The sequence below is a fragment of the Zonotrichia albicollis genome, chromosome 5 (genome assembly GCF_047830755.1).
Source record: "Zonotrichia albicollis isolate bZonAlb1 chromosome 5, bZonAlb1.hap1, whole genome shotgun sequence".
Taxonomy (NCBI): domain Eukaryota; kingdom Metazoa; phylum Chordata; class Aves; order Passeriformes; family Passerellidae; genus Zonotrichia; species Zonotrichia albicollis.
The window spans coordinates 13,350,344-13,376,101 of NC_133823.1; the positions used below are offsets into that span (position 1 = coordinate 13,350,344).

At 40.6% G+C, this 25,758-nt stretch overlaps 1 protein-coding gene across 6 annotated transcripts in view; it reads right to left on the minus strand.

Moving 5' to 3' along the window:
• PTPN13 (protein tyrosine phosphatase non-receptor type 13) overlaps positions 1 to 25,758 on the minus strand; it is a 113,009-nt gene that overhangs the window by 6,919 nt on the left and 80,332 nt on the right. For 4 of the 6 annotated variants that reach the window (XM_014265844.3, XM_074540822.1, XM_074540821.1 and 1 more), the window contains 25 exons: positions 25,067 to 25,490; positions 24,802 to 24,899; positions 22,920 to 22,976; positions 21,519 to 21,611; positions 20,121 to 20,228; positions 19,300 to 19,431; positions 18,617 to 19,071; positions 17,483 to 17,626; positions 15,675 to 15,768; positions 14,810 to 14,895; positions 14,117 to 14,279; positions 12,418 to 12,632; positions 12,238 to 12,336; positions 10,314 to 10,675; positions 9,941 to 10,115; positions 8,507 to 8,665; positions 8,093 to 8,264; positions 7,780 to 7,990; positions 6,663 to 6,733; positions 5,564 to 5,625; positions 4,729 to 4,885; positions 4,226 to 4,402; positions 2,896 to 2,978; positions 1,634 to 1,689; positions 425 to 528 (listed from right to left, as the gene is read on the minus strand). In XM_014265844.3, the coding sequence (XP_014121319.2) occupies positions 425 to 528; positions 1,634 to 1,689; positions 2,896 to 2,978; positions 4,226 to 4,402; positions 4,729 to 4,885; positions 5,564 to 5,625; positions 6,663 to 6,733; positions 7,780 to 7,990; positions 8,093 to 8,264; positions 8,507 to 8,665; positions 9,941 to 10,115; positions 10,314 to 10,675; positions 12,238 to 12,336; positions 12,418 to 12,632; positions 14,117 to 14,279; positions 14,810 to 14,895; positions 15,675 to 15,768; positions 17,483 to 17,626; positions 18,617 to 19,071; positions 19,300 to 19,431; positions 20,121 to 20,228; positions 21,519 to 21,611; positions 22,920 to 22,976; positions 24,802 to 24,899; positions 25,067 to 25,490 (3,957 nt within the window). The remainder of the gene's footprint in view (positions 1 to 424; positions 529 to 1,633; positions 1,690 to 2,895; positions 2,979 to 4,225; positions 4,403 to 4,728; positions 4,886 to 5,563; positions 5,626 to 6,662; positions 6,734 to 7,779; positions 7,991 to 8,092; positions 8,265 to 8,506; positions 8,666 to 9,940; positions 10,116 to 10,313; positions 10,676 to 12,237; positions 12,337 to 12,417; positions 12,633 to 14,116; positions 14,280 to 14,809; positions 14,896 to 15,674; positions 15,769 to 17,482; positions 17,627 to 18,616; positions 19,072 to 19,299; positions 19,432 to 20,120; positions 20,229 to 21,518; positions 21,612 to 22,919; positions 22,977 to 24,801; positions 24,900 to 25,066; positions 25,491 to 25,758) is intronic. The other 2 variants (XM_074540825.1, XM_074540824.1) reach the window with 2 other exon arrangements.

Sequence of the window (25,758 nt, forward strand, 5' to 3'; positions counted from 1 at the left end):
CACACTAAGCAGCACTGGAAGAACGACAGGCGAGATAAAAAAGTAGTGCCTGATCTGAGCATGGGGTAGCTGGTATGTGTGAAACACATGATGTATCAATCTAATCACAGTCAAACATATATTTATTGTTACAGCTGACTGAGCTGATACTGATAGTGAGATAGATACTGAGGAAGGAAGTATTGCAGCTAGTCCCAGCTTTCTACAACTACAGACACAACATTGCCAATATTTGTTCCTATTAACTCTCATACACTTACTACATAAAAATGTAGAGATCCTTCCCAGTGCATTGCTGAGCTGTTTGAATCCCCCTTGTACCCACCCTGACACACTCAAAACATACCCAGGACATCTCAAAATTCACTTCTGTTTCTATAAAGTGACCCTGAAGTTTCCCAGTGATTATGTAAAATGTCCTTGCCTTTATTCACTCTCTCCTGGCTGACTGATTCGATCGGCAGCTCGTCGCTTCCCCACGTGATCTCCTCTTCATCTGCCTGGCTCAGGGAAGGCTGTGGAGGGGATCTATGAGAGGACAAGGTATGGAAGTAAGAAATAACACCTAGAACCAACACATTTGCCACCTGGTTAAAAAAAAACAACAAACAAGCCCCACCAGAAAGTAATTTATAGCTACAATTATTTCTGGACTGGACCCTTACACCAGTGATCTCAAAAACCCAACTTTTTTCCTCCTTGGTTTTCTTTTTTACATCCCCAAAGGGGATCTTAAAAATATAACAGTGGAAAAAGAGCCAGAAATATACAAATCTAGTAATAACTACCACTGCAATTATTTTTCAAAGGCTAAGCAATTAAATAGCATCCATTAGCAGATTTGTACCACTCACACAATTCACTACACTTGAGTATCTATTTTCAATTGTAATTTTTCTAGCTTTGTTGAAGATACTGATGAATAGATTAAGTATTTTAGGTCATAACGCCACCAAGTCTCAATCCCAAACTTCTCACAAGCTTAACAACATAAAACCATATACATTTTCATTGAAATTCCACTTGGACTAAAATTATTTCACCAAGAAAAACAACCTTGGGAATATATAAAGTTCAAAGTGGCTCAAAGGGACAACTAGCTAGTAACTTGGTCAGTCATATGCTTCATGCTCCACGGAAAAAACAGTAAGCCCCAGGCACCCAAATGGGAGCTGATGGAGCAGAGGAACTCTACATTTGAGTTGCAGTAGTCTAAAACCAGAATATGTAACACTAATAAAGGTTGTATAGATTTAAACTGAAGACAGCATTGATTGAGTGTTTTCTTCACATCCAAATACCCAGTTGTTAGCACAATGCAAATTATGTTATTTGGAGACATCTGAACACAGTCCAGCTGCTTGCTACAACAACATATGAAAGGAACAGATAAAAGTAGGGTGTAGTAAACCACATAAAGCTGACTAGTATTCAGGAAAATTACAACTTTTAAAGTAAGGAACAGACCAAGAGAACAATTCAACAAGCCATTGCACAGATATTTTATTGGGTTTGTTTTGGGGGTGGTTTCTTGATTTTTTTGTTGTTGTTTTTTCTCATTCCAACATACTACACTTCAGACTTCCAGACTTCATGGGTTTGCTTTCAACCAACACTAGAAAAGAAATTTTACCTTTCTGGCACAGCTTTTACTTCACAATAGTCTTCACAGCCATTTACATGTGTTGCCTAGAAGAAGATGCATTTCAAAACACATTAAAAGACATAGTTACAACATTCACATGCTGCAAGTTTTAAACAATTAACAACTACTGAGAATATTTCTGAAGGGTACTAAGTTCAAAGCAGCACATAATGGAAGACTTTCCTCTTTTAGACATCTCATTAACCCAAAATAACAGAGGACGAGAACACTGAGCACTTGGAAAGATACTCTACTGTAACAAGGCCAAAAAGCTATATTAAAATCACTCCTGACTCTCAGCAGCAGCAGAGTCACCTAAGTTTTCCCCAGCTGGCTTTTTTTGTTTCTAATACTTAGAAACCCTTTATGAGCTAAGCTTGACAGTGAAAACTTCCGCCTCAGAGCTGTCAAGCCACAGTTCCTATAGTGTGGATATGGAACACAGCTCTAAATGACACAAACTCCTATTCACACCTTCCTCAGCAGACAATGAAGACTCTGCAGCGCAAAGGAAGGCATTTCCATCCTTCTTTCAAGAACAACTCTACAAAATAATTTCTACATTTTAGGCCAACTTGCTTTTCCACTGCCATACTGGGACAATTTTACTCATGGCTCTCCCTAGAGCACATTGACACAGAGCCAGATTCCTAATTTGATTTTCAGCTCTACTAACTGGACAGAAAGCTGCAAGAGGCAGGATGTGCTGGAGAGACAGAGTTCTGCTGATTTAAAACAAGAGACAAAACCCAGGCTTCCAGTGACTGATGTAAACCAGGACACACAATACCATAGAGTAAACCACATATAGAAGTTATTCAAGCTAATGAACTTATCCTAGCAAAAAGCAGCAGGAGAAGAAATTTTAAATCCATATTTTCACATTTTGGACAGTAAGGTCTACACGGCATTAATTTTCACTGTGACCACTTCCCTTCTTTGAGCAAGAATCACTGAAATCTTTTAGATTAAAAAGCTGAAGTACCATTAATAAAGTAGTTTTATTACCACTCTTTTTGAAAAAAAAGCTGATGGACTTCATATGATAGTGTAAAATAACTTTAGGCTTTGTCCTCTTACATAGGTAATTTATAATTATAGGCTATTTAAAAATAAATGTTTGCACATCATTTAAAGCTACTACCTACAGTGATGTTATCATTTAAAGGACATATCATGTTATTACCACCAATTCTATGCCAATAAGGAAAAAAACTGAAAGATCACTTGCCAGCTTCTTGCCATCCTACCTCTGAAAAATCTTCAGGTAAAGATGACCCATCACAGTCTGTGTCCTCAGACTTATCTTCTGTCACCCTTCCATTCATCTCTGCTGAAAAGGAAAATCAGGGGATACAGCATAAACACACCAGAAAATGCCCAGGAGCCACCCTCTCATAGATGTGAATCCTGTTCCACCTGTCTGGCACCAGACAGGGAATACAGATGCCAGAATAACCAAGAAACACATTTTGAGGCTCTTTGCTACCAGAGTGTTGAAAAGAGTTCTTACTGTATAGGATAAACAGACTTTAGGTTTCTTTATTTGATAACTGGCATAGCTGCCATGTTATGTGAGGTTGTTTGCACAGAATATCTGTGTCACAGCACAACTGATGGACAGGCTGCAGCTACTGAGGTATCACATTATCCCTGCCAGTGGTTATTCTGCAATTCAGTTGGACTTAGACCAGCAGTAGGTCCAAACCAGGACTCTACTCTTTGCATAGCAAAATGTAATTAGGACATGCCAGATAAAATCTGACTTGTATCTGTCTGCTGTGGCAGCACCCTGCTGCTATACCCTATGGATTCAATTCATCTTCAGTCACAAAGGACAGCCTACAGGAAACTGGGAGTACTGGAGCTCCAATGATATTCCTCAGCTGAGATTCTGGCACAGCTAGAACCTCAGTGATCCCTGACTTCTAATGCAATGACCAATGACAATAACCCAATGACCTTGTAGTCATGACCTGAAATAATTACAACATTGAAAGGTGTATATTGAGTTTTAGAAGGAATCTCTACAGAAGCAGCAAGCATCTTGCTTGGATTTTTGGAGCATGCATACCACAAAGGAACTACAAATCCTACTCCTCACTACATCTGAGTTAATGACAAGTAAAACTGAGGAGATGGAATGAAGCAAGAAAAATGTGTACAGTCAGAATGAGGTACTGAAAAAGAGCCAATCTTTCTAAAATAGACAAAAGTTGGTGAATTGTTTGGTTTTGAGAGATTTCAACACATTTCCAAGTTGTGCAATCTGAAGTCAATGAAATGCTGAAATGCTTCAGCACACCAACATGACTGCATCTGCAGGACCAGGTATCCAAACAATAGTAATTTCACTCAAGAGACAACTCTAGAATAGGAATAATTTTCCCAGATTACTTAAAGCAAAATTCAGATTTTTTCAAACCAGAACCTCACTTATTACATTGCATCTTGAATTCACGGTAATCAACAACTATTTGTCTGTGTTCAACTCCCCCAGTTGACAAATCAGCTGTTTACTTGGCACCTTGTTTCAGTGTTTTGCTGTCTGTGATTTTTTTTTTTAATGGCTCACGTTACCTGGCAGGTGATTTTCTGATGCAGCCTTCTTGAGATGTAGAAGACTCTGAGCCTCTGAAGTTGCATTATTCTGATTTAAGAGATTCTGGGCTTCCTCATCTACAACATCCAACAGATACTGGACAACTTCATTGTGGTCATCTTCATCATAATACTCATCATCTGGAACCTCTGCTCCTGAAGGCAAACAGTGCAAAATGACAAGTTTTCCCAGTACAGCATGGTTTGCAAAAACTAATTTAAAGGGGCAGACACAAGGCATTATTTCTAGCTGTTACCATGGCCTTCCTTTATTTCTCTCTAACAGAAAATCCAATTTCTATAAATCCACTTTCAACATCAACTAACTCCCATAAAGCAATGCACAAGACTTGGAAATGATCTTCTAAAAGAGACTGCCAGCCTAACATTTGCTTATTTCAGCATATTCAACCATGCCATGATTCTCTTGCACTGGTACAATAAAGACAGAATGACACAGTGCCCATCTCCCCCCCTCTTACCTGATTTGTCAATGTGTTTAGGAAAATCTGTCATCTGGTTGGTAAATCCAAGGGAAGGTGCATCTTCTGCCCCTGAGAAGTTCATTAGTGCTTTTGTGTGATGAATATTGTTTTCTGTATTTCCCTGAGAAGGTCCCAGGATGCCATTGCCATTGACCTGAGGAAGCAAAGAACAATCAACAAATTGTTACAAATTAACTCTTAAAGAGCCTGGCAGTTCCTTGAAGCAGCAAACAACCACTAAAAAGTTTTCACCTCTCCTCAGCAACAAATGAAAACCTCTATTCATATCATCTGAGATATCTGGGTGATGGATGGGAAGTTTCACGTGACGAGCAAATAAAACAAAATCAAGGAAATAAGAAAAAAATCCACATGCTGATGAAGCAGCAGCTTTTACAATAGAACATGTGGTAGTACTTAACATTACTTTAATCCCTATAAAATGTATACAAGATTCAGTATTTTTGGTCCCACTACAATAGCATTTCTATGGAAAAACTAAGGGGGGGAAAAAGAAAGAAAACCACCTAGCAAATATAATATGAAATCATCTGCAGAAACTGTGGGCTGAATGGAGTATCCTGGATGATAGCCTAACATCCTTTTCATAAGACAATTTCTCTTTCAACAAAGTAGTGCCAAAAGAAAGAGCAGATCAATTTAAAAAACTTGCATTTTTATTATGATCACTGCTTATTCATGTCAATTGATAATAGTGGGTTTGTATACTTTGATCACTAGATTGTTTCCTTCATGTATTTAGTTTTAGAAGTGTTTGAAGCAGATCCTTTTCTCTGGTTAATGGTAACAGGCACAAGAGAGGAGCATTTACCTTGGGCCCATAAGCATCAGTTGACTTCTCTGTTTTATCACAGGGATCACCACAGGAAAAACCTAAAAAAAAGTGGGAAAAACAACAACTTTTTCTCTGAAATTAAATTAGCCCCCAGTGATTATTTTTATAAAATAAGCAAGTATTATTTAATACATTACAACATGAGTAGCATTTCTGCCTGGTTTCTGTGCATTGCCAAACTTCTGTCTGAATGACTACACTTCATATAATGGCTTTTTGAATGTTCTATTTAATGTGATCAGAAAGCATGAATGCTAATACAAGTAACCAACTCAAAGCAAAGAGAAATGTTGATAAAAAGTTTAACAACTTACAGTGGAAACATACATCTTTGAGAACAGTGTTGATTCCCTTTTCCTCAAAAAGTATGAGATACAGCCCCACAAACATCTGTCATTGACTACTTTTGTTCTTTTTAAATATTATCTGACACTTGGGTCCTTCTTCAAAAGAACCCTTCTGCTCTATATTAGAGAGAATTACTAAACTACACAAGAGATTATATCATAAAAACACTATTGGTGAATCTCTTTTCATGGAGCTTTTAGAGGAAAGATCAAGCAAACTCCTGTTGGAGCTGGTCACAAAAAGCTGGACTAGGATATTCTCTTCTGGTCCATATCAGTTTGTTGGAGAATTTTGCTCAGACATGGCTTGAAGGAAAAAAGGCCATGAAAATATACAGCTGATGGAAAAGTAAAAGGCAGCTGTAAGCAGCTAATTCTCAAGCCTGTTTCTCAGAAACGTCTCTGTAAACAGCAAGAGTTCTCAAGCCTGTCTTCAATAACAAGTAAATATTCTGTCCTTGGCTGGTATGGGAAAGCAAAAATAACAAACCACAGGTATTGAAAACAAAAGGAGGGGTTGGTGTTTAATCTGTAACCAATGATGAGCTCGGGTTTTGCAATATGTATGAACTTAATTAACACGGTTATAAAATGTGCATGCTGGATCAATAAATTGGAGTTCGATGCTGATCAAAGGATGGGTTGTCTCCCTTCGCTTTCCACATCAGTTCCTTTATTTTTATAAACAGGTGAATTTCACTTGCTATGAGTAAGCACAGAAATCTTACCATTAGCTTTCATTGGCCATGGACTTGAGTTCTCTGGGCTTTTGGATTTTGGGAACACTGCATGACCATCTCTGTGGAAAGAAATATTTACAGGAATATTTATGAAGAAAAATAAGTAAATGACGGTAAGCAACAGATATTGAAGTAAGCAGTACTACTGGTAAAACTGCTAATCATTCCCAACCAGCTTGGTGTCACTTGCAAACTGAGGGAGGACATGTCCAATCCCCTCTTCCAAATCCTCAATAAAGAAATGGAACTGGACTGGCCCTAACACTGAGCCCTGGGGAAACCCCACTAGAACCATTCACCATCACTGTCTCACTCCAGCCAGGTTTCAACCCAGTGAGGAGCATCTCCCCAAGGCATGGGCTGCCAGCTTCTCCAGGAGTGCTGTGGGAGACAGCATCAGAGACTTCACCCAATCCAGCAGACACATCCACAGGCTTTGCCTTATCCACCAGATGGGGAGCCCATCATGAAATTAGATCAGGTGGGCAAGGCAGGACCTGGCTTTCCTGAATCCCTGCTGACTGGGCCTGATCCCTTTGTTCTGTACATGCTGTGTGGTCACTCAAGGTGATCTGTTTTATAACCTCCCCTAGCACTGAGGTCAGGCCTATAGGCCTGTAGCTCCCTGCATCCTGCAGATGGGTGTCACATTGGTCACACTGCAGTCACCTGGGACCTCCCTGGTGAGCCAGGATTGATGACAAACGATGGAGAGTGGCTTGGTGAGCTCTCCTGCCAGCTCCTTGCATATCCTTGGATGAATTCCATCCATCCTCACTGACCTGTGAGTGTCCAAGTGCCACAGCAGGTCTCTGACCAATTCCTCCTGGATTGCAAGGGGCCTATTTGAACACTTGTAGTTCATAGCTGGACACAGCCTTGTGCATCCAAGAAGCACAAAGACAGCAAGTATCACATACCCTTGTGCTCCACTGCAGCACAAAAGCTGTGAATTTGCAGACCCTTTCCATAGAGTCAGTCTCAGTAACATGTGGTGGTTCCTGTCACATCAGGAACAGGTTTTACTCATACACTCTCAGACACACTCACACAACCATGCAAGAAAAATAAAAAGTACAGGGAAGCATCTGCTTCCAGAACACACCTGGTTGCTTTGAGCACCACTGTTGGGAGGCATGTTTCCAGCATTCTTTTGGCTTCTTTCAGAGTCATTCCTTGTGTGCTTACTCCATTAATGTAATGGATAATATCTAGTACATGGAGACTCTCCTCTCTGGCAGCAACTGATTTGGGGAGAATGTCACTAATATACACAGCTTGATAAAGGCTGTCATGGCCTCCTGATAAGGACAAACCTTTGCAGGGAAAGAAGGGGAAAACAATAAAAATCAAGGTTTCTTTGTAACTGAAGGGGAAGGTTTTCCTTTAGGGCAAAAAGCAGATTAATTCCGTGTTACCTAGCTCCTCCTTATGGCACATCAGTGAAATGTCAGGCAGCAAATGAGGCAACACTGGCATCTTTGGTAACTCCAGAACACGCCCCAGCACTAATCTGACAGTCCTGGGGGCAGCTCGCAGGAAGTTGACAGCATCAGTATGGCTCATGTTGGTGACATCAATGTCATTCACCTGCAAGGAACAAAGCAACAGAGGTGTCCTTGTTAGGCCACAAGTAAGACAGCATTACTGAGGAAGAAGGAAGGAACATTGCTGTTCTGAAGTGCCATTGAATCATGTCTCTCAGAAGGTGCTATCTTTACTCTTTAACCACATTTGACTTGGCCTACAACACAGTTTACATATTTTATTTTTTTGACTCAAAGTTGTCCATTTTGTGCAATCCCCGTACATGAAAAGGTGAATTCTCTCACTTTTATGAGTCGGTCTCCAGGCCGCAGTCTCCCATCGCTTTTGGCAGGATCCTGAACAATGTCATGCACGTAGCAGCCAACACTGTCGTTACCTTTGGTCACTGTGAAACCCAGGCTGCCCTTGTCTGACTTGGTCAGAGTCACTCTGAGCTCCACTTCCTAGGGGGACAAAACAGCACCTTACTAACAGGCAATCAGAAGAAATAAGAACATTTTACTGAATTTAAGACAACGCATTTACCTACTGATTTAAGTGTGACACAAGCCTGGCACAACGTTTCTTATCAGGCTCAGTTTAAATGCTTCAAATAAGCATCTCTAATGAGTTCAAGACAGAACCAAATAATGTTTTACATGGAATTCACATGGGGCCAAAAGTCTATGAATTAAACTTAATTTTGAAGGCACACATCAAAACTCACACCTTATTTCACCCTAATGTAGGTGCCATATATAAGAAAGGCTCTGTATTTTTAAATATCTCAACACATCCATAATTATTCAGAACAAAAATAAGTGAGCATATTTTGCTACAGTAGGACACAAAATTATAGAGCTTTCTGGAAACTGAAGACATGCACGTGTTTTGCCCACTTTAATTTGCATTAATTTTGATTTGAAAGATATGGATCTGTCTCATTTGCATTAAAAAAATCACAGAGCACCAGGAAGGATGGAGAAGAACTTCAGAAGAAGGGACTAAGAAAAGTACAGTTTCTTGTCAAAATGGAGTATTGGCTACTTATAACATGGAAGACCCTCACAACTGGGATGTATCAAGACTCAATTTCAATTTTTTTCAATATTTGAACAGATTACGTGATGATATGGAAGTCCCTTAGATACACAAGACATTTCTGTGGTAGCAAAAGCTTTCTCAAAAGAGCCTCAGAAATAGGCTCCATCTTCCAGCACGGCAGAAAATCTTTGGGATTCATATTTATAAATGCAGCAAAGAATAGGGTCTCCTGATGCCCTTGATGCCTCAATTTATTCTCTGGCGTCTGAACAACCACCTAAAACTAAAAGAGCAGAAGCAAGATATCTGCCATTTAAGCTTCCTCTGAGTATATGGTTGAGAGGTGGGTAAATATTTAATGCCAAGGTTTCCAGGATGAAATGACCCATGAAATGGACATACACACATCCACCTATGTACACATGGATGCCTCCACATCCACAGAGGGAAATGTATCAACTCTTCAAGAGCCCACACAGAAAATGCCTGCAGACACTGGTATGAGCAGCTGCCACTGATTACAAATGGCAGTGTATGTGCCATTTATTAGGCACACACCCAGAGTAGTGCAAGTATAGCCTACAGCTATCCCATTTGTAAATTAATGTGCCTACATTCTATCCACTCTCAAAATCACGACTAAAACAACCACAGCAGGACATTTAGGCTCCTGAAAGACAGAAATAGTGTATTACTGGCTCATATTCTTCAGCATTTTTTTCCAGCTGGGTGAGTAATGAATCTATTTCTCCCAGGTGTGAAGTCAGTTCAGAGACAGGAGTTGCATAACAGTCATTTATTAACATGGATGTGGTAACATCAGGTACAGTTCTACAGGTTGGGATCACTGGCAAATCCAAAGGCAGATCACTACAGATAAAGCAGAAAAAAAAAGAAAAACAGGAGTAAGTACAATGTGGCTGTCATTCATAAATTAATATATGAACCAATGATGACTTTATGCAGATGTAAAAAGCAAACCAAGAGAAGCGTTTCTATGAATAGGTCCAATGAACTACTTTTAGAAACATTTCTGCAGGATGATGAGGATCATTATCAGCAGCATACCTGTCCTCCAGCTCTGCCTTGCCGGGAGCCTCCTGATCAGGGTACAGGATGGTGCGGACAGCGTCCCTCTGGGCAGGGTGTGCCTCGTACTGAGCCTGTGCCCGTGCCTCAGCTTCCCCTGAGCCCTGGTACAGCGCTGAACTCCAGCCCAGGCCCACCTGGCCTGCTGACTCCATCACCTCCTCATCACCACTTCTGCTGCTGTCGCTGTAGCTGTCTCTTCTGGAGGGAGATTTTAGCCTTTTCTTGCTCAGATCAGTAGCTTCATTTTCATCTGAGCTGTCGCCTTGTTCTCTATTTGATGGACCAGAAACTTCTCTGCTGACCTCTGGAAAAACTTGTTGGGGCGAATGGATGGGGGTCTACAAGAGCAAAAGCATTTAATTCACAATAATCCAGTTCTGATGACAAAAGAAAGTTTCAAAGACTGCACAAAATTACCAAAAAACAAGGAGTCAGTGGCTACTGACTCAACTGTTGAAACACATCATAGCAGAGTTCCAAAAAGTTCAATGCAACTTGGCCAAGACAAAGTGTGCAAAACTCTGAAACTTATGTTGTTAAAAACCTTTAAATTAATCTAAGGAAAACAAAAATACTTTAGCTTCAGAAAGCCTACTGACAGATGCCTTTAAACACTCCCCAGCAGTCTTCTATGCAAGTACCATGAAATCCCTTCCAACCAGAAGCTGAGGCTCACAGAGCTACTGAAGTCAAACCAGCCTCACAGAGGAGGGAACCGGAGAAGCTGTCAACCAAACAGCAACAGTAACAGACGACAAAAACTTAGATAATTTATGCAAATGCTGACTGTTAACCAAGTTATTAACCACCACCAGACTGAATAACAATTTTGCCAATTGTCACATATTCCCAAGCATTATGTCAGCCAGCAGACAGAAAAGATTTAAAAACTTCATTTATGCTTTTATGGTCAGATTCTTGTGTACATGAAAACATCAGTCTGTGATAATGTAAAAAAAAAATTTGGTTTTCCTCTACTTTTAATATGTGCACTGTTTTAATAAAGTTCCTGTTAAAGTTTGATAAAGTTCTATTAAAGTTCCTGCTATTCCACATTACAAACATGTCTATTTTAGGAATAGTTATTTGTGTTATGAGTTTGCTTAGTTGCTTATCTCTCACTCCAATCCTAACTTCACTTAAATTTGTATTTATCTACTTGGATGACCCACAAGGATCATCCAAGCCTAATTCCTGGCCCTGCACAGGACAGCCTCAAGAATCACACCCGGTTGCCATAAAGCCTTGTCCAAACGCTTCTTGAACTCTGGCAGGCTTAGTGCTGTGATGAATTCCCTGGGGAACTTAAACTGAAGACCTGTCTCCATTAGTTTTACACTTTCCTGTGTATTATGGAAAGCCTAATTTTCAGGCAATTTGTCCTCTACACTCTCTTTTGTTGAAACACATTTCATTTCCACTTCTTCAAGTATCCTAAAATGGCCTTCTGCTCTTTCAATTTATTTACTGAACCATTTTGAAAATATTCTTTGGGACATCTCTAATTTCCAGGAGGTAAATATGAATACATTTTCTCTGTCTTTACATACATCAACACCAAATCGGTGTTTTGCAGAATATCCTTCACAAAAATATCCAATTTCTATCTGATACCAACTTCAAAACATTGGGCTGCAAAGAAATCTCTGCTCCAGAAACACTGTGCTAAACCAATTTCTCATGCCTTAGGTTGCAAAATGGAGGAAAAAAGCTTTCGAAGCCATACATTCCTTTAACAGTGCTCTCCTAAGGGATTCATTCCAAGAACCACATTTCTGTGAGCACTCTCCCCATTATTCCATTTGCATCTTGCATATGGAATAATGCAGATGGAACTAACCCACCCACCCACCTTAAATAGCAAATAATGTTTAAAAACATCCCATTCCAGACACCTTACCAGCAACAAAGGGTCAATGTCTGGTAGTATTCCGGATGGTGGCCGGCAAAGGAGAAGAGAGACCTCTGGAGATGTTCCCCTCAGAGCAGAGATGACTTCCTGTGGCCACAGAGGGATTCACTGTGAGATGCAGACTTGCAGGACTATCACAGTACGCGTTTCACTATTATGGGTACAAACCTGCTGGGACAAGCCCTTCAGTGATGCCCCGTTCACTTTCAGGATGACGTCCCCGATCTCAATCTGCCCGCTCTCTGCAGCTGGCTGCCCAGGGAAGAGCTTCTTCACCCGCACAATCGTCGAGCCCAGCTGCTCCGGGGTCAGGCTGTCCTCACGGCAGAAACTGAACCCGAGGCCTGAGCTGTTCTTCAGGAGTTTCACCTCAAATGTGTTCTCTGTAAAAGAAAAATGAACTGTGGTGTAGCAGCTGTGGGTTCCTCTGGGACTGGGTTGAAGACACTTGACACGGCAGCTCATGTTTGGACTCAAGGGTTTATTATTTCTTATCAGTAAAACAGCTCACTACTGTGAGTTCAGCAGCTTTTTGTGAGAAGGCACAAAATGGCTAACAGTCTCTTGTTACAAGGTCTTTTAAGACTAAACTATCCAATTAAGAGCTGACACCTAGATTATTTTCCCTTTTAACCCAGTAACTGATCCCCAAAACCCTGCAATGTGGACTTTTCTGCCCAATTACAAAATGCCACTCAAATCCATGAAGAAGGAGGAAGAAGAAACATGAAGAAGAAACCCAGGACGACACCCTGTGCCCCCCCATCTTGCTTCTATACTAAAATTCCCAAAATCTAAATTTCTCACCAAGTGATACACCTACACTACTCTCTATAATCTATTTCACACTTTTGTGGATTCTAGTCAACCTTGACGTCTAGGAAACTTTCTCCATGAATGAGGGTCAAAGTCAGTGCTCCCCTGGGGGTCAGGACACCCCAGAGCAGACAGAGAAATATTCCTTGTGCCCTGGGTTTCCACAATTAACTTATTATTTCCTATTGCACATGGCCATGGAAAGAGCGTCTGGTGCTCATATTCCAGACATGACAATGTGCAATCTCCCCCTCACATGGCTCTTTCACTGAGTTGAACAGAAGTGTTACCCAAAAGATCCCTCCAGGTTAAAGGGGACAAAAAGCTGATCACAACTTCTCAGTCGGCTTGCTTGGCCTGACATCAAAGTGCAGGAGGGCAGAGTGTCTCCAAAGGACTTACTCCCTAGGTAGTCCATTTAGGAACCTTTTAAAGCACAGAGTGACACAACCTTTCCAGCCACTGATTAGTGAGAGCAGCAGCTGGAGCTCCTGGCAGACAGGACAGAGCCCATGCAAGAAGACCCAAAGATATCTGCAGGGGTTCTGCCATCTGGGTAGGCTTCCCTTCACCTGCACAAATCACCAGCAAGAGAGGCTGAATTATGTCAACCTCTAGTCAGGAGCACAAACCCTTCTATCTTTATCTAGCTCTTGATGTCTTTTCTCTTCTAAGCCAGGAGCTGCAGGACCCACAGAAGCACTCATTTATATATAAATATCTAAATTCCCCTTGGCACCCCTTAGCAGCACCAGATACAGCAGCACCTCCTAACTCCAACCTTGCTACAGCCTTGGCATCTAAGATGACACTGGGAAAGAACGTGAAACACTGAGAGAGCAAAAAGTTAACAGTAGTTAAACAAAGTAACCAAGATGTGAAAGGAAGTGTTAAAAAGAAACACAACGGCACAAACCCAAAGAGACTGCATTATGTGCAAGGGCTTGGTACAGGTTCTAACCCACTCCATTTCCATCCCAAGAAGTAAAGAAAATCTTATGAAATTACAGGATGCTTTGACAGTTAAGACAATTGTTCTGTGGGAGCTGACCTGCAGTGACAAAGCTGTAATCTTTGGCATTTGAAGAATCTGTTGCTGGCTTCTCCTGTGGCTCACACTGCCCCATCTGGCATGGGAGCGTGCACTGTGGTGTCACTGGAGCATGAGCCTTGGCCCCTGAAAGCTGACCCTTTTCCAACAGCAGGTGCACCACCTAAAGAGATGAAACATTCTCCAGTTAACTGGCAACAGAGATAGCACAGTCTAGAGTATGTGTTTCCTTCTAACTTCTCAAGGTCCAAACTTCTACAGCAGCAAGTGTTAGAGATACTCCCCTCCCCATATATGTCCTCCAATTACTCCTTATTTTTTAAGGGCTGTTAAATGACAACCTCCAAAATACACTAATGGACTTGCAAGACATTTGCCAATACAGTAAGAAAGGGTTTTCTTCCTATAAAGTTGTGAGGGTGTTAAGAGGTGTCAAAGATAGTGTCACTTGCACATTTGTAGAGGGAATTAAGTTAAAAACATTTTATAAAGTGAACACAAATAGCACTTCTCAGCAGTTCTGAATGTGTACACTCATTGACTATTTTCAGGTGTGCCAGGAAGCCATGGAGTCCTAGAAATCAAATCTAAAATAACCACAACAACACTGGGGAGAGGTCCAGTCTTGAGGTTCCTTCACCTCTTTTCTCAACTGGTTCGTCACAGACAGGAGTAGAAGCAGCAGCCACTCACCTGGCCTGTGTTTCTCAGGATTTCAACAGCTTGCTTATGGGTAGCTCCTTCCAAACTGATCCCATTGACAGAGAGCACACGGTCACCTACATGAATAATTTAAGAAAAAGTAGGCAGAATATCACCTATAAAACATCTATGATGCACAGAAACTTTCAAGTCTGAGCTCACAAGGACAGTTATTTAAGGAAATTCTCCTTCCCTTCCATGCTCTGAGCCAAGAAGAGAACTTTGCAAATAAACTATATGGTTCAAATCAAAGGTCTTTTCCAATCTAATGATTCTGTGGGATAATCCCATGTCAAAACTAGTATTAACCATCACAGTGAGAGCCTGCCAGAAAGCTCAGACTCTTTATTCAAAACAAATCTTAGTCTACAGCAGGAATGCTCACTTCAGTGAAGAATGTGGCCTGGCTTTCTAACAAGAAGAGCCATAACAATTACAGCATTTTCTGTATTGAGTTGCCGGGCGTGCCAAGCAAGAGGGCCACAAATAACACAAAGCCCTCTCTCTCTGTGCCTGGAACAGAGAAGCATTCTCCATTAACATAGGCTGCTTTAGAGAACAAAAATCCCACAAGCTATCTCCTATTTTTCCCTTCCACAGCCTCAGCATTGCTGGTTCTGCAGTTGCTCTACATTAGTTTTTTAATCTTCACCTGCAGAATTAGCTATCAAGGCAATATTTAAAATGACAACTGTAACAGCTTGAAGAAATAGTTCTTCTCAGTGAAAAACGTGCAAGAACAGGAGGCAAACAGAGTGCTAGTTTCCAGGCCACAGGATATTGTCAAGTCCCCCCCAGACAGTCCTCTGCCCTTTTTCCACATTAAGAGTCCCCACTAAAAGAATGGAAATCCTACCTTTTTCTATTCTGCCATCTGCTTCAGCTGCTCCCTTGGGAATGATTGCTTTCACATAAATACCACCATGCCTTATGCTAGTATTTACACCACCCTAAACAGAAAACAAAAATAGGATTGTTAGTCATTTTGCAGTTAGAATACTTAGTAATTAAACACAGTGTGACACAAGGAAAACTGTTCTTAGGAAGCATTTGGGCTACTGGCATGTAGAAAAACCAGAGAAACTATCAAAATCAAAAAATGTTACATCAAGCATGTTCTGTGCAGTCATGCAATTTGCTACGAATGAAGTTGGGGTGGGAAGACTGTGAAAACACAATGCATCACAATGCAAATGCACAAAACACAAACAAATGTCCTTCAGCAGAAACATGTCTGCATTTTGTTGGACTTCACATGCTTGCATGCACACCAAAGCTCAGAGATGTGCAAGAGCACAGCATGCCAAAGCAGGAGATGCACAACCATGCAGTGTCCTACTCCAACACAACTTCTCTGATGTAACAGGAGATATGGGAGTGCTGCTTTCTCTCAGTTTAGACAAGTTTGAAGGTCCAAGCTGCTCAGGCTGAACTGACACTGTTTTTGGAGGGCCTTGGCCTTTCTGCTGATTGCAGAGGGGTAGGACTACATGGTCTTTAATTGTCCCTTCCATCCTAAACCATTGTGTGATTCTGGCTCACTGTGCTCCACAGACTTGGAGGGAAGGGGAAGACCAACAGTGTGTTAATGCTCACTCCCAAAGCACCCAGGTAACTCACAGGGAACTGCATACCTCTCCTCACCACCACTGCACAGCAAAACAATGAAGGGGCAGAATGGGGGCTGGAAAAGCAAAGAGCAGTGAAGACAACACCTGGTCACCTCTCAAGAGAAATCTCTGCATTGGCTGGCATCTTCTAGCATCTCTACAAAGCCAGTGCATGCAGGTCTGGTGCTACTCAATAACCAACTCCTGCTCCACCACTGTTCCTCCAACTCTCTCAAGCAATGGAACATGGCTTTGAATAGACTTGGATGCCAAAATAACAGAATTTCCTTCTGCTCTTTTTACAGTTCTAGCCATATATATGGAAACAGCACTAGGCTTCCAAATCATTCCTCCACCAAAAATAGCTGAATATTAAAATACATTAAAATGTATATATTTAATACAGGAACAGACGCAGTGGAAAATGTATGTAAATTATTCTCTTCCCTGAAATGCCACTCTGCAGTATGACAGGCCCTAAATATAAAACTACTTTAAAAATCTTATAGCCTGAAGAGATATCAGTCTTAAAAAATATGGTTTTGACTCATATTGCAAGAAAGCAGTGTCATCCAGGTCTCATTTGGGTTTATGCAGTTTTTTGCTTTCTGCCTTTTCTCCAGCAGAGGGAGAACACTGAACATGGTGAATGTGACTGAGCGTGCACAGATACCCTTAAATAATAATACTCCTTCCACTGCCCATGGAGCCAGACTGTGAGGGTCTCCCTTCCTTCCTTGCAAATCTGCCACAAGGTTAGGTAGCAAGGGACAAAGACCATCTTGCCTTTTGTACTCACAAAGCAGCATCTGTGATAAGAGTCTATTAGGGCTTTGGGGCTCCACCATAAAACAAAAAACAAAAATTACTTAAGGGTCAGATGACAAAAAAAATGAATATAAATTAATAGTATTACTTTTCAGCTTTGGTAAGATTAACTACACATCAATAAATCTATAAATTAAAGTGATTCCAGAAAATATTTTGCTTCCTTGTAATTTAGTAATTTAATGGGTTGCTGGGAGTAGAGAAAAAAGAGAAAACATCTAAAAACCTTGTCAAACAGTACCGTGACACTTATTCCCAAGCCGTTATCTTTTTTTGCTAGTTCAACCTCAAAGATATCTCCAGGTTTAAGAAGTGTTGTAGAAACCTTTTTAGAATTCACTTTGTTTGCTGTATTCGATGAGGAAGAATCCTTTAGTTACAAAAACAAAAAAAAAAAAAAAAAAAGAGAGAGAGAGAAAGAGAAAGAAACAAACAAAACAAAAGAGACAATGATTTGCCTTTTGCCTTTGGAACAGATGCTTTTAGCTAAGACCCTAAAGGGTGGGGGTTTGAGTCAGACACAACCAGAAGGAGTCCACCTGGCAAAGTACCAATTAATAACACTCACTGCTTCAACTCTTTCCATTCCTGCCATTGAACAGGTTTAGCACACAAATATGCTTGACCTTTAGCAGCCAAGTCTTTACAGTCCAAGTGAGCTGGGTACAGAACACCGAAACTGCAGTACCTCAGCAGTACAGCAGCCTAGAGTCTGTTGTATTAATTAGCATGAGCTGCCACAATTTAATTGAATAACCTCCATCAGATGAACAGAGGAATCACTGCAAGTTGGAAACAAATTTTCAGTACTTGTGATTGTGCCCTTTTGGAAAGGTGACACAGCAACTGTGTCTGCACAAGAGCATGACTCACTGCTGAATTTTAATGCACAAGAGCAGTTTTTCAAGGATTAGATCAATCCCAGAAGACAATGAATTCTGCTGCTACCCACTCCAGATGTACCACTCCTACTTTCCTTGAGGAAAACTTCATTTATCTGACAAGTGAATAAACTTACCTCTAGGAGTGGTCACTAGGTTATGAACATATTGGACAAACACACAGAATTGAAAGGAGGTTTCCTACAGCCTCAGGAAGTGCACTGTAAGTTCATCCCAAAGCACAATCTGCCTCTAATAAGACACATCTTGTGACATTGGAAAGCTGGAAAGTTGTTCCAAGTTACAGAAGTGATTTTCTCCATTTATTTTGCACAAAATCACCATGCTATTAGAAATCAGCTACTGGCATTAGCTGCAGGCTAGGCCAGGCTGCTCCTCCCTCACATCCTGACGCCCAGAGACAGCTATCAATCCCACTCTCACACTGATGGGAAATATTCATATGAAAGCCACTATGCCTTTTTAGCTGGCTGCTGCTCCTGACTGCTGGAGTAGGTTGCTTCATCCATGTCAGAATCCCCTCGGTCAGAATACTCCACAGGCTCCACCACCCCGGGCCTTTTACTTTTCGCTCGAGCGCTGTCCGACGAGGATCTCCTCTTCTCGAGGGCTTTCGAGGGCCCAGCCTGGGGCTCGTTGTGATGCTGGACATCCTGCTGGGCTCTGCCACTGGCACGTTTGCCCAAGGCGGGCTGGCCCTGGGACAGGCTGGCGCTCTCGGTCCGGGAATCCTGGGAGCTCACGCTCCCATCCCGCTTGGACAGTGCAGAGAGGCTGCCCGAAACGGGCCTCTGGTGAGCGCAGCACCGGCTGTGCTCCTCGGAAGAGGACTCTGCCTCGGTGTCCTGCACTGAGGAAGGCCTCCTCAAGTAACCCCTGGCTCCATTACTGATCTGAGCAGTGTTAGACGATGCTGCAAAGCAGGAGACAAGACAGCCATCAGCTTATCTGCAGCACGACACCCTTTTCTCAGCTTACAGCCCAGGAAGCTTTCACACACCCAGATATCCCGCAGGAAGCTCGCTGCTCACACTGTACCCCCCAATGGATACCCTCACACACCCCCTCTCTATCCTGTCCCTAAACACCATTCCCAGCTAGCTGGGGTTGCTCACAGGGGAGACTGCAGATCCCTCCCTACCTTTGGACAGCCTGTCCTTGGGCTGGGAGATGACCAGTGTCACATCCTCAGGAGCATTCTCCAGGATTTCCAAGGCTGCATGCTGGCTGACACCTTCCAAACTCGTGCTGTTTATGGATATGAGGCGGTGCCCTGCACAAAAGGGGCTGTTCAGATACAGTCCAACACCTACATTTTTACCCATCAGTGACAATGTGGGGTACAGGTCTGACAACTACACAATACACAGATTAAAAATTACTAAACTTCAAGTGATGCTGGAACAGGGAACTCCAATCATGAAAAAAGAAAGTCAAATCCCAAACCACACCACAAAAACTGGTTATATTTCCTGTTTTTAAACCTGCCAAATCTTTACATGTTCTGATTTCTACCTTCTCTTTTACTGTAAAAGAAAAAAGAAAAAGAAGAAATCAGAAGTTAAACTGAACCGCATATTGCTCATTTAAGACACAGACTAAGATGAAAAGGCAAAAAACCCCTATATTTCTCCTCCCCCCCACTACAGTTATGGTTATAGTATATGGTTCCATTTCACTTTTTAAAAAATTACAGTAGGGATACTGAGTTTTAAAACTTTATATTAGAATGCATCTGCAAAACAGACTATGGAAAATAAAGCCCTTATCTTTATATATAACTTCAACTTTCTGCTACTTCAAACTTTATCATTTTTACATTGATTTGTAAGATTGTTTCTTTTGTATAGTCTTAAGAAAGAAGCATCACTAGTTTTCAGAAATTGTCTAGAAGGTGACTGAAGGTCACTATTGTAAGGACTGTAATACCCAGAGCCATAGATGGAATTTTATGCTATTCACCTGGTTTTAGAGTCCCTTCCAAATCAGCTGGCCCTCCAGGAATAACTGAATGAATAAAAATTCCCAGATCAAGTTTCCCTGTCTTCTCTCCACCAACTATTTGAAAGCCTAGGAAGAAAAGGCCCAAAGCAGGAAAAATGTCAGTGATCACTGTGTAACTTAACACAAGTCCATCTTCTAGAACAAACAAAAACTTAGTCATTCTAATAAATGTAAAGCAAGAAACCCCAGACACCTGAAATCTGCATGGAAACAGACAGCAAAGCTTTTTGATAAAGCTTTATTGCATACTCTTGTTTTAAGCACTGATTTAGACTTTGTCTGTTCAGGACACTTCAGCAAAGGCTACAGAAGACAACTCTGGCAAGAGAAACACAAATAGGTGACATGAAATGGACATTTGCTGAGAAGACATAATTTGTTTTCTATCACATAAAATTTTCTGGTTTTCTCCATTGTTTGATGTTTCTCATAGAAGTCTGACCCTGGTCTTAAGATCCAAGTTTTCAATGTCTCTGTTTTATTTTGAGGCTTCTAATCTATTTCTGTTCATTCTACCACATAAACCTGGGACAAATGTTCTGGGGGGGGAAAAAAAGTAAAAGATATCAGGTCTTCTCTATCCTAGCTAAAACAGCAAACTACTTTAAATTGCATGGGGAAGAAAGAGGAAAAATACTACATTTATTTGAATTTTTTTTTTAATTTCTGCTCAACTTATACATTACTGTGCAGTGTAAACACTAAGTATTGCTGTCTTGTAGGCTTTTTTCCCCTCTCAAATTTACACTACAATCTGATTTTGAATGACAGAACAATGTCCTTAAGGACACTTTAGAGAGTCTTCCTAAAGCACAACACTGCCATCAAATCTTTCATTACTCATATAGGAAAAATTAGGTGGGTTTATGCAAAAAAATCAGTGGCAGAGGAAGGAATGTAATGTAAATATCTCATGTCCCAGGCTCCTCAAACATCAAATCAGTGTTCCATCTGATATTATAGGAATAAGCAAAACACTCCACAATTAGCACATAATGCTTTTATTGTGTCTTTTTTTTTAAAAAAGCATTCATTTAAAGCATTTGTCACAGCTCAAAGCTGTGACATTCCACAGAGACAAAATTCTATACTTTAAACAGAGATAAACTTAAAAGGCCAACTTCAATGATGACAAGTTCACAATATTAATATTATCCTACACTTACAATATGGAAAAACTAAAAATCAGACTTGCTTATCATCACAGAAACTGCATTTTAAAAGCCTTCAAAATCCAGCTACTGCCTGCACTGCTTTACTCAGTTCTACAATAAATGCTTAAACACAGACCAGAAAACTCTATTTTGTTTTTGGCTTCTAGAAATACATGTCAACAGCAATTTTAAAGCCACTTACCTAAGCCAAGCTTTTCATCCTTTTTCAAGTTCACTAAAGTGATCTCTCTCTCTGGTGTGGCAACTCTGTTCTGTGTTGTTTGAAGAGAGTCAACTGTAAAGCCAACATTTCATGATCAGACACTACCTCAACACTTCCCTTCAGGTTTACTTTAAAGCTCTTTTCCATTAAAAAATATTACTTCTCTGATAACTTGAAAAGTTGTTTTGATCTAGTTGGTTCAACTTTCATCTTCTAAGCCATGGCTAAACACAGAAAAAAACCTCTATAACCCTTCTAACGCACTTCCATCTTCAGCAGTTAAAAATCTTTTACTCCTCCTAAGAAAAGCAGCTGGCACAGTCTCGTGGAGGGACAACATAATTGAGTCCTAGAATCTTTAATTTCATTAGTCTCAATTCAGGAAAATGTTTAGATCTGTGTTTATGTGCTCTACTCATAGGTAGGGAGGATGCAAACACATTGGTAAAATTGAAACTGAGGGTCATATGGAATTACTGAAAGGTTACTCATTGAGTTCTCTTAATGGTGTCTCTTCATTAAAAAGCAACCAAAATTAGAAACATCTACTAAAACTTCTCTTGCTTCAATTTACTTCTTCATTTGCAACTCCACAGGCCGCTGATTCCACCTCTTCTAAAATTTGAGCATCCTCACAATACAACTCTGACTCCTGAGGCATCCCATCAGGCTGAAGTAGACCCAAGTATTTAAGAGATCCAAGGACAATAATTTTGTGAAGAAAAAAACCCCACTAACAAACACCAACAAAAAAATCCCATCCCCCAAGCAAACAAGACGAAACACAAACAAATAAACAAGCCAAATCTCCTGAAACTTCAGGAAACACCAACATAGTGCAAGTCTGAACTCATGGATTTGCTTCCTAGAGAAGACATTCATTTGGTCCAGGAGTGCCTGGGATACTTTTGCCCTAAGTGGAAGAGGCAATCCACAGCTGCAGAAATCTAATGAGCTCCACACACTGGTACAAGCACAGAACAAGTGATGCAGGAGAGTGCAGCATACTGCACATCACCCAGAAAAGGAGCTTTTTCTCCCTCAAAAACACATCAAGCCTAAAGAGTGAAAGAAGTAAAAAGAAAGCACAGAAGCAGTAACCTCCTAAATAAGGGAAATGAGCTTTCAAGAGCTTGATTCTGGTAGGAAAGAGCACCCTTCAAGTGCTTCACTCTTTCATATGTGAAAAATATCACATACAGATGTCTAAACCTCCCCCAAGAAGCAATCCAAAATAAATAATAGGAATGGAAATACTAGAAAAAGGTCCTATCTAGCTAACTGGCAGAGGCACTCAAGAACACCAAAGGCACAGGACAGGTGGAACAGTGAAGCATTTGCAAGTGACAAATTGACTGAATTAATTACTTATCAACTTACCACTCTCTTTATGTGCTGCTGATGACAGAAGATTTTCTGAAGTATTCATGCTAACACCTGTAACATGCATGGAAGTATTAGACACTGTTATAATTTTTTTTTAATAAAAAAGCTACCAAGAATTGTTTCAGTCTTTACACAGTTCACATGAGCTCATTCACAATAGCAAACTACTTCTTTTAAAAATGAATAAAAATAAAACTAGCTTTGTATTAGCAAATCCAAATTTTTCATGTGCTCTAGTTGTAGTTTAAGATTCAGATAGATGGTAGCTCATGCAAAGGCAATGAATTAAAGGAAGGACAGAGGTTTGGCCTTTATGACCATGGTTAACTTCAGATCAAAGTAATGGATCTTGCGTAATGAAGTCAAAGACTAAATTTTCTAACAATATTGGATATTGAATACGCTGAACCTAATAAACCAACACAACAGGACTCTTCTAAGATTTTGTAAAGGAACAAATAAGCTGCTGCTGTAATAAGCAATTTGAACTACTACTTAAAATTGTTTGCTTATAGAATCATGCTTTCTTTGAAATTATCACAGCCAAGCCAATGTGGCCCTACTTTAAAGAGGATAAAATAATACATGTACAAATACATGAAAGTAAATGAGGGAAGAAAATTCAAGCTTTTTAATAAAGCAGCCCTGGCCTTCTCCAAACCTATGAACCCATCTGATGTGTTTCACTGTGCAAAGAACCTATGTCCCTCAGCACAGGCAGTGTGATCCAGCAGGACTTTCTGACATGTGGCTAAAACCCTCACCAGAACTGCTGCCCAGAAGATTATGGGCAAGCACATGATCATATTAATCACAAAACTAAAGGCACAGAGTAAATGGCTGCAATCAACAATTACAGAACCTGCACACTTCATCTCACTCCTCAGCATTTATGCTCTCAGCACTGAAAATGCATCATTCCCAAGTCAGTCCTGTTCCAAATGCACAGGGTGCAGATGTGGGATGTCACACACTACTTTGTTTGCTTCTTTTAGTTTGTTTATAATGACCCCATCCCCAGAAACTTAACCATCTTCAACTTTTTCTGATGTCCTGTAACTACAGGAAAGCCAACCAGCAGCTAAGGCTGCAAATATTTCAGGCATTATAGTTTCTGTTGTTATAACAGGGAACCTTCTGGAACCAGAAACTGGTAATACAGAGATATTAAACATTCATGTTTAATAACCCAGTGTTAGTTTAAATCTATTTAGCTGCTTTGAATGTTTTTTTTTTTTTTTTTTTTTAATGTGAGCTCTCTCTTTTAGTTAATAGTAAGACTACTTGTGTGAACTCCAGTCCTTGCCAAGAAAATGGAGTAAGTGCATCTGGCTTACCTCAATACAAAAGTGTTTTTGTAAAACACCCAGTGTATTGCAAAAAATATTTAACTAATTTGTTATATCTGAAAAAAACCCTCCAAAATAGAAGAAAAAACTCCCAAGTGTGGAGTTACTACTTAGAGGCACTGGCCAATACCCAGCTGATGCCAAACAGTCAAAATAACACTCCCTACATTCTTTCCACAAAAAACACTAAAAAAGTTCAGCCTTCACAAACAGACTATGAAGATTAGCAAATTACTAAAAGATACATACAACCAAATGGCACCCTGAAGTGACAACCTGGAAGCTGTTTTCTGCTACAGCTTTTACATTACACCTCTGTGCAAAGACTGGTGCTGACCAAAGGAGGATTTTTTGGATTCACTGCAATAATGGCCTGGATTGCTTTCACATGTGATACTCTGCTCCCACTTTTAAATCAGAATATTACCATCAGTTAATAAATATATCAAATATATCAAAGCATTACCCCCAAAGCAATTTTAGAAGTTTGTTAGTAAATACAGTAATATTATTTTTTGCATGCTGACCTACAACATAGGCTTGACCGGTATCTTCAATGGATGATGAGTCTGATTCATTTTTCTTTCTTTCAGGGCTTCTACTTAAACCTGCATGAGATTTTGAACTTAAAGGGGAGAAGGAGAGAAGGGGAACCAGACAGAGGGAAGAGGAAGTTGGGAGAGGGAAGGATCAATGTAATAAAATAATGGCATGAATAATAAATCAAAACTGATGCAAAATGTACATTGACTGTACACAAATATACTGCAGGGTGGTCAGAGAGGCTCTTACTTGCTTGGTTTTAATGCTCCCGTTGCTGATCCAGTATCAAATTTTGGCATTTGCTGAAAGACCCTTCCCATGATATCTTCTATTTTTTTGGGGGAAGAGTCGAAAGCAGTAATAACATTTTTCCTCGGGGGGTAAACAGAGATGTGACTCTGGCTCAGATCGTGAAATGACTTGCTCATAACTCTGGGCCTTTCCTCCCATGGACTCTTCTCGTTCTTGTCCCTTGCAGAGCCAGGAAGTGGCTGGAAGAGCGAGAGCTCAGAGCAGGACAGTCTCTTCAGGATCTCTGCCTGGACAGACAGGGGTCGGACAGCGAGTCTGTTCAGAGTGCTGCTGGCCAGGCTGCCAGTGCTGATGGCTCGGCCCATGTTGAAGCCTTTGACAGAGTCTGCATGAAGGTTCAGGCTCCTAAATGAAGCTCTTTCTGTGGAAATTAAAAAAACAACAAACCAACAACACCCAAACAATTAAAGTTATTCAGTACAGCTAGTGTGAACACCTTGTGCAAAGCATGCTTTTCAAACAACTAACTCACACAAAATGTATTTTCTCCAGATGCTTAGCAGAGATATATAATCACCCACCATGGGGTTTGCTCAGGAAGCAAATTTTGGAGCTCATGACACTACACTAGCCCAAAGTCCAAAACCACTGAATATTTATCCTCTTATTAGCATGAAGACTCATATTCC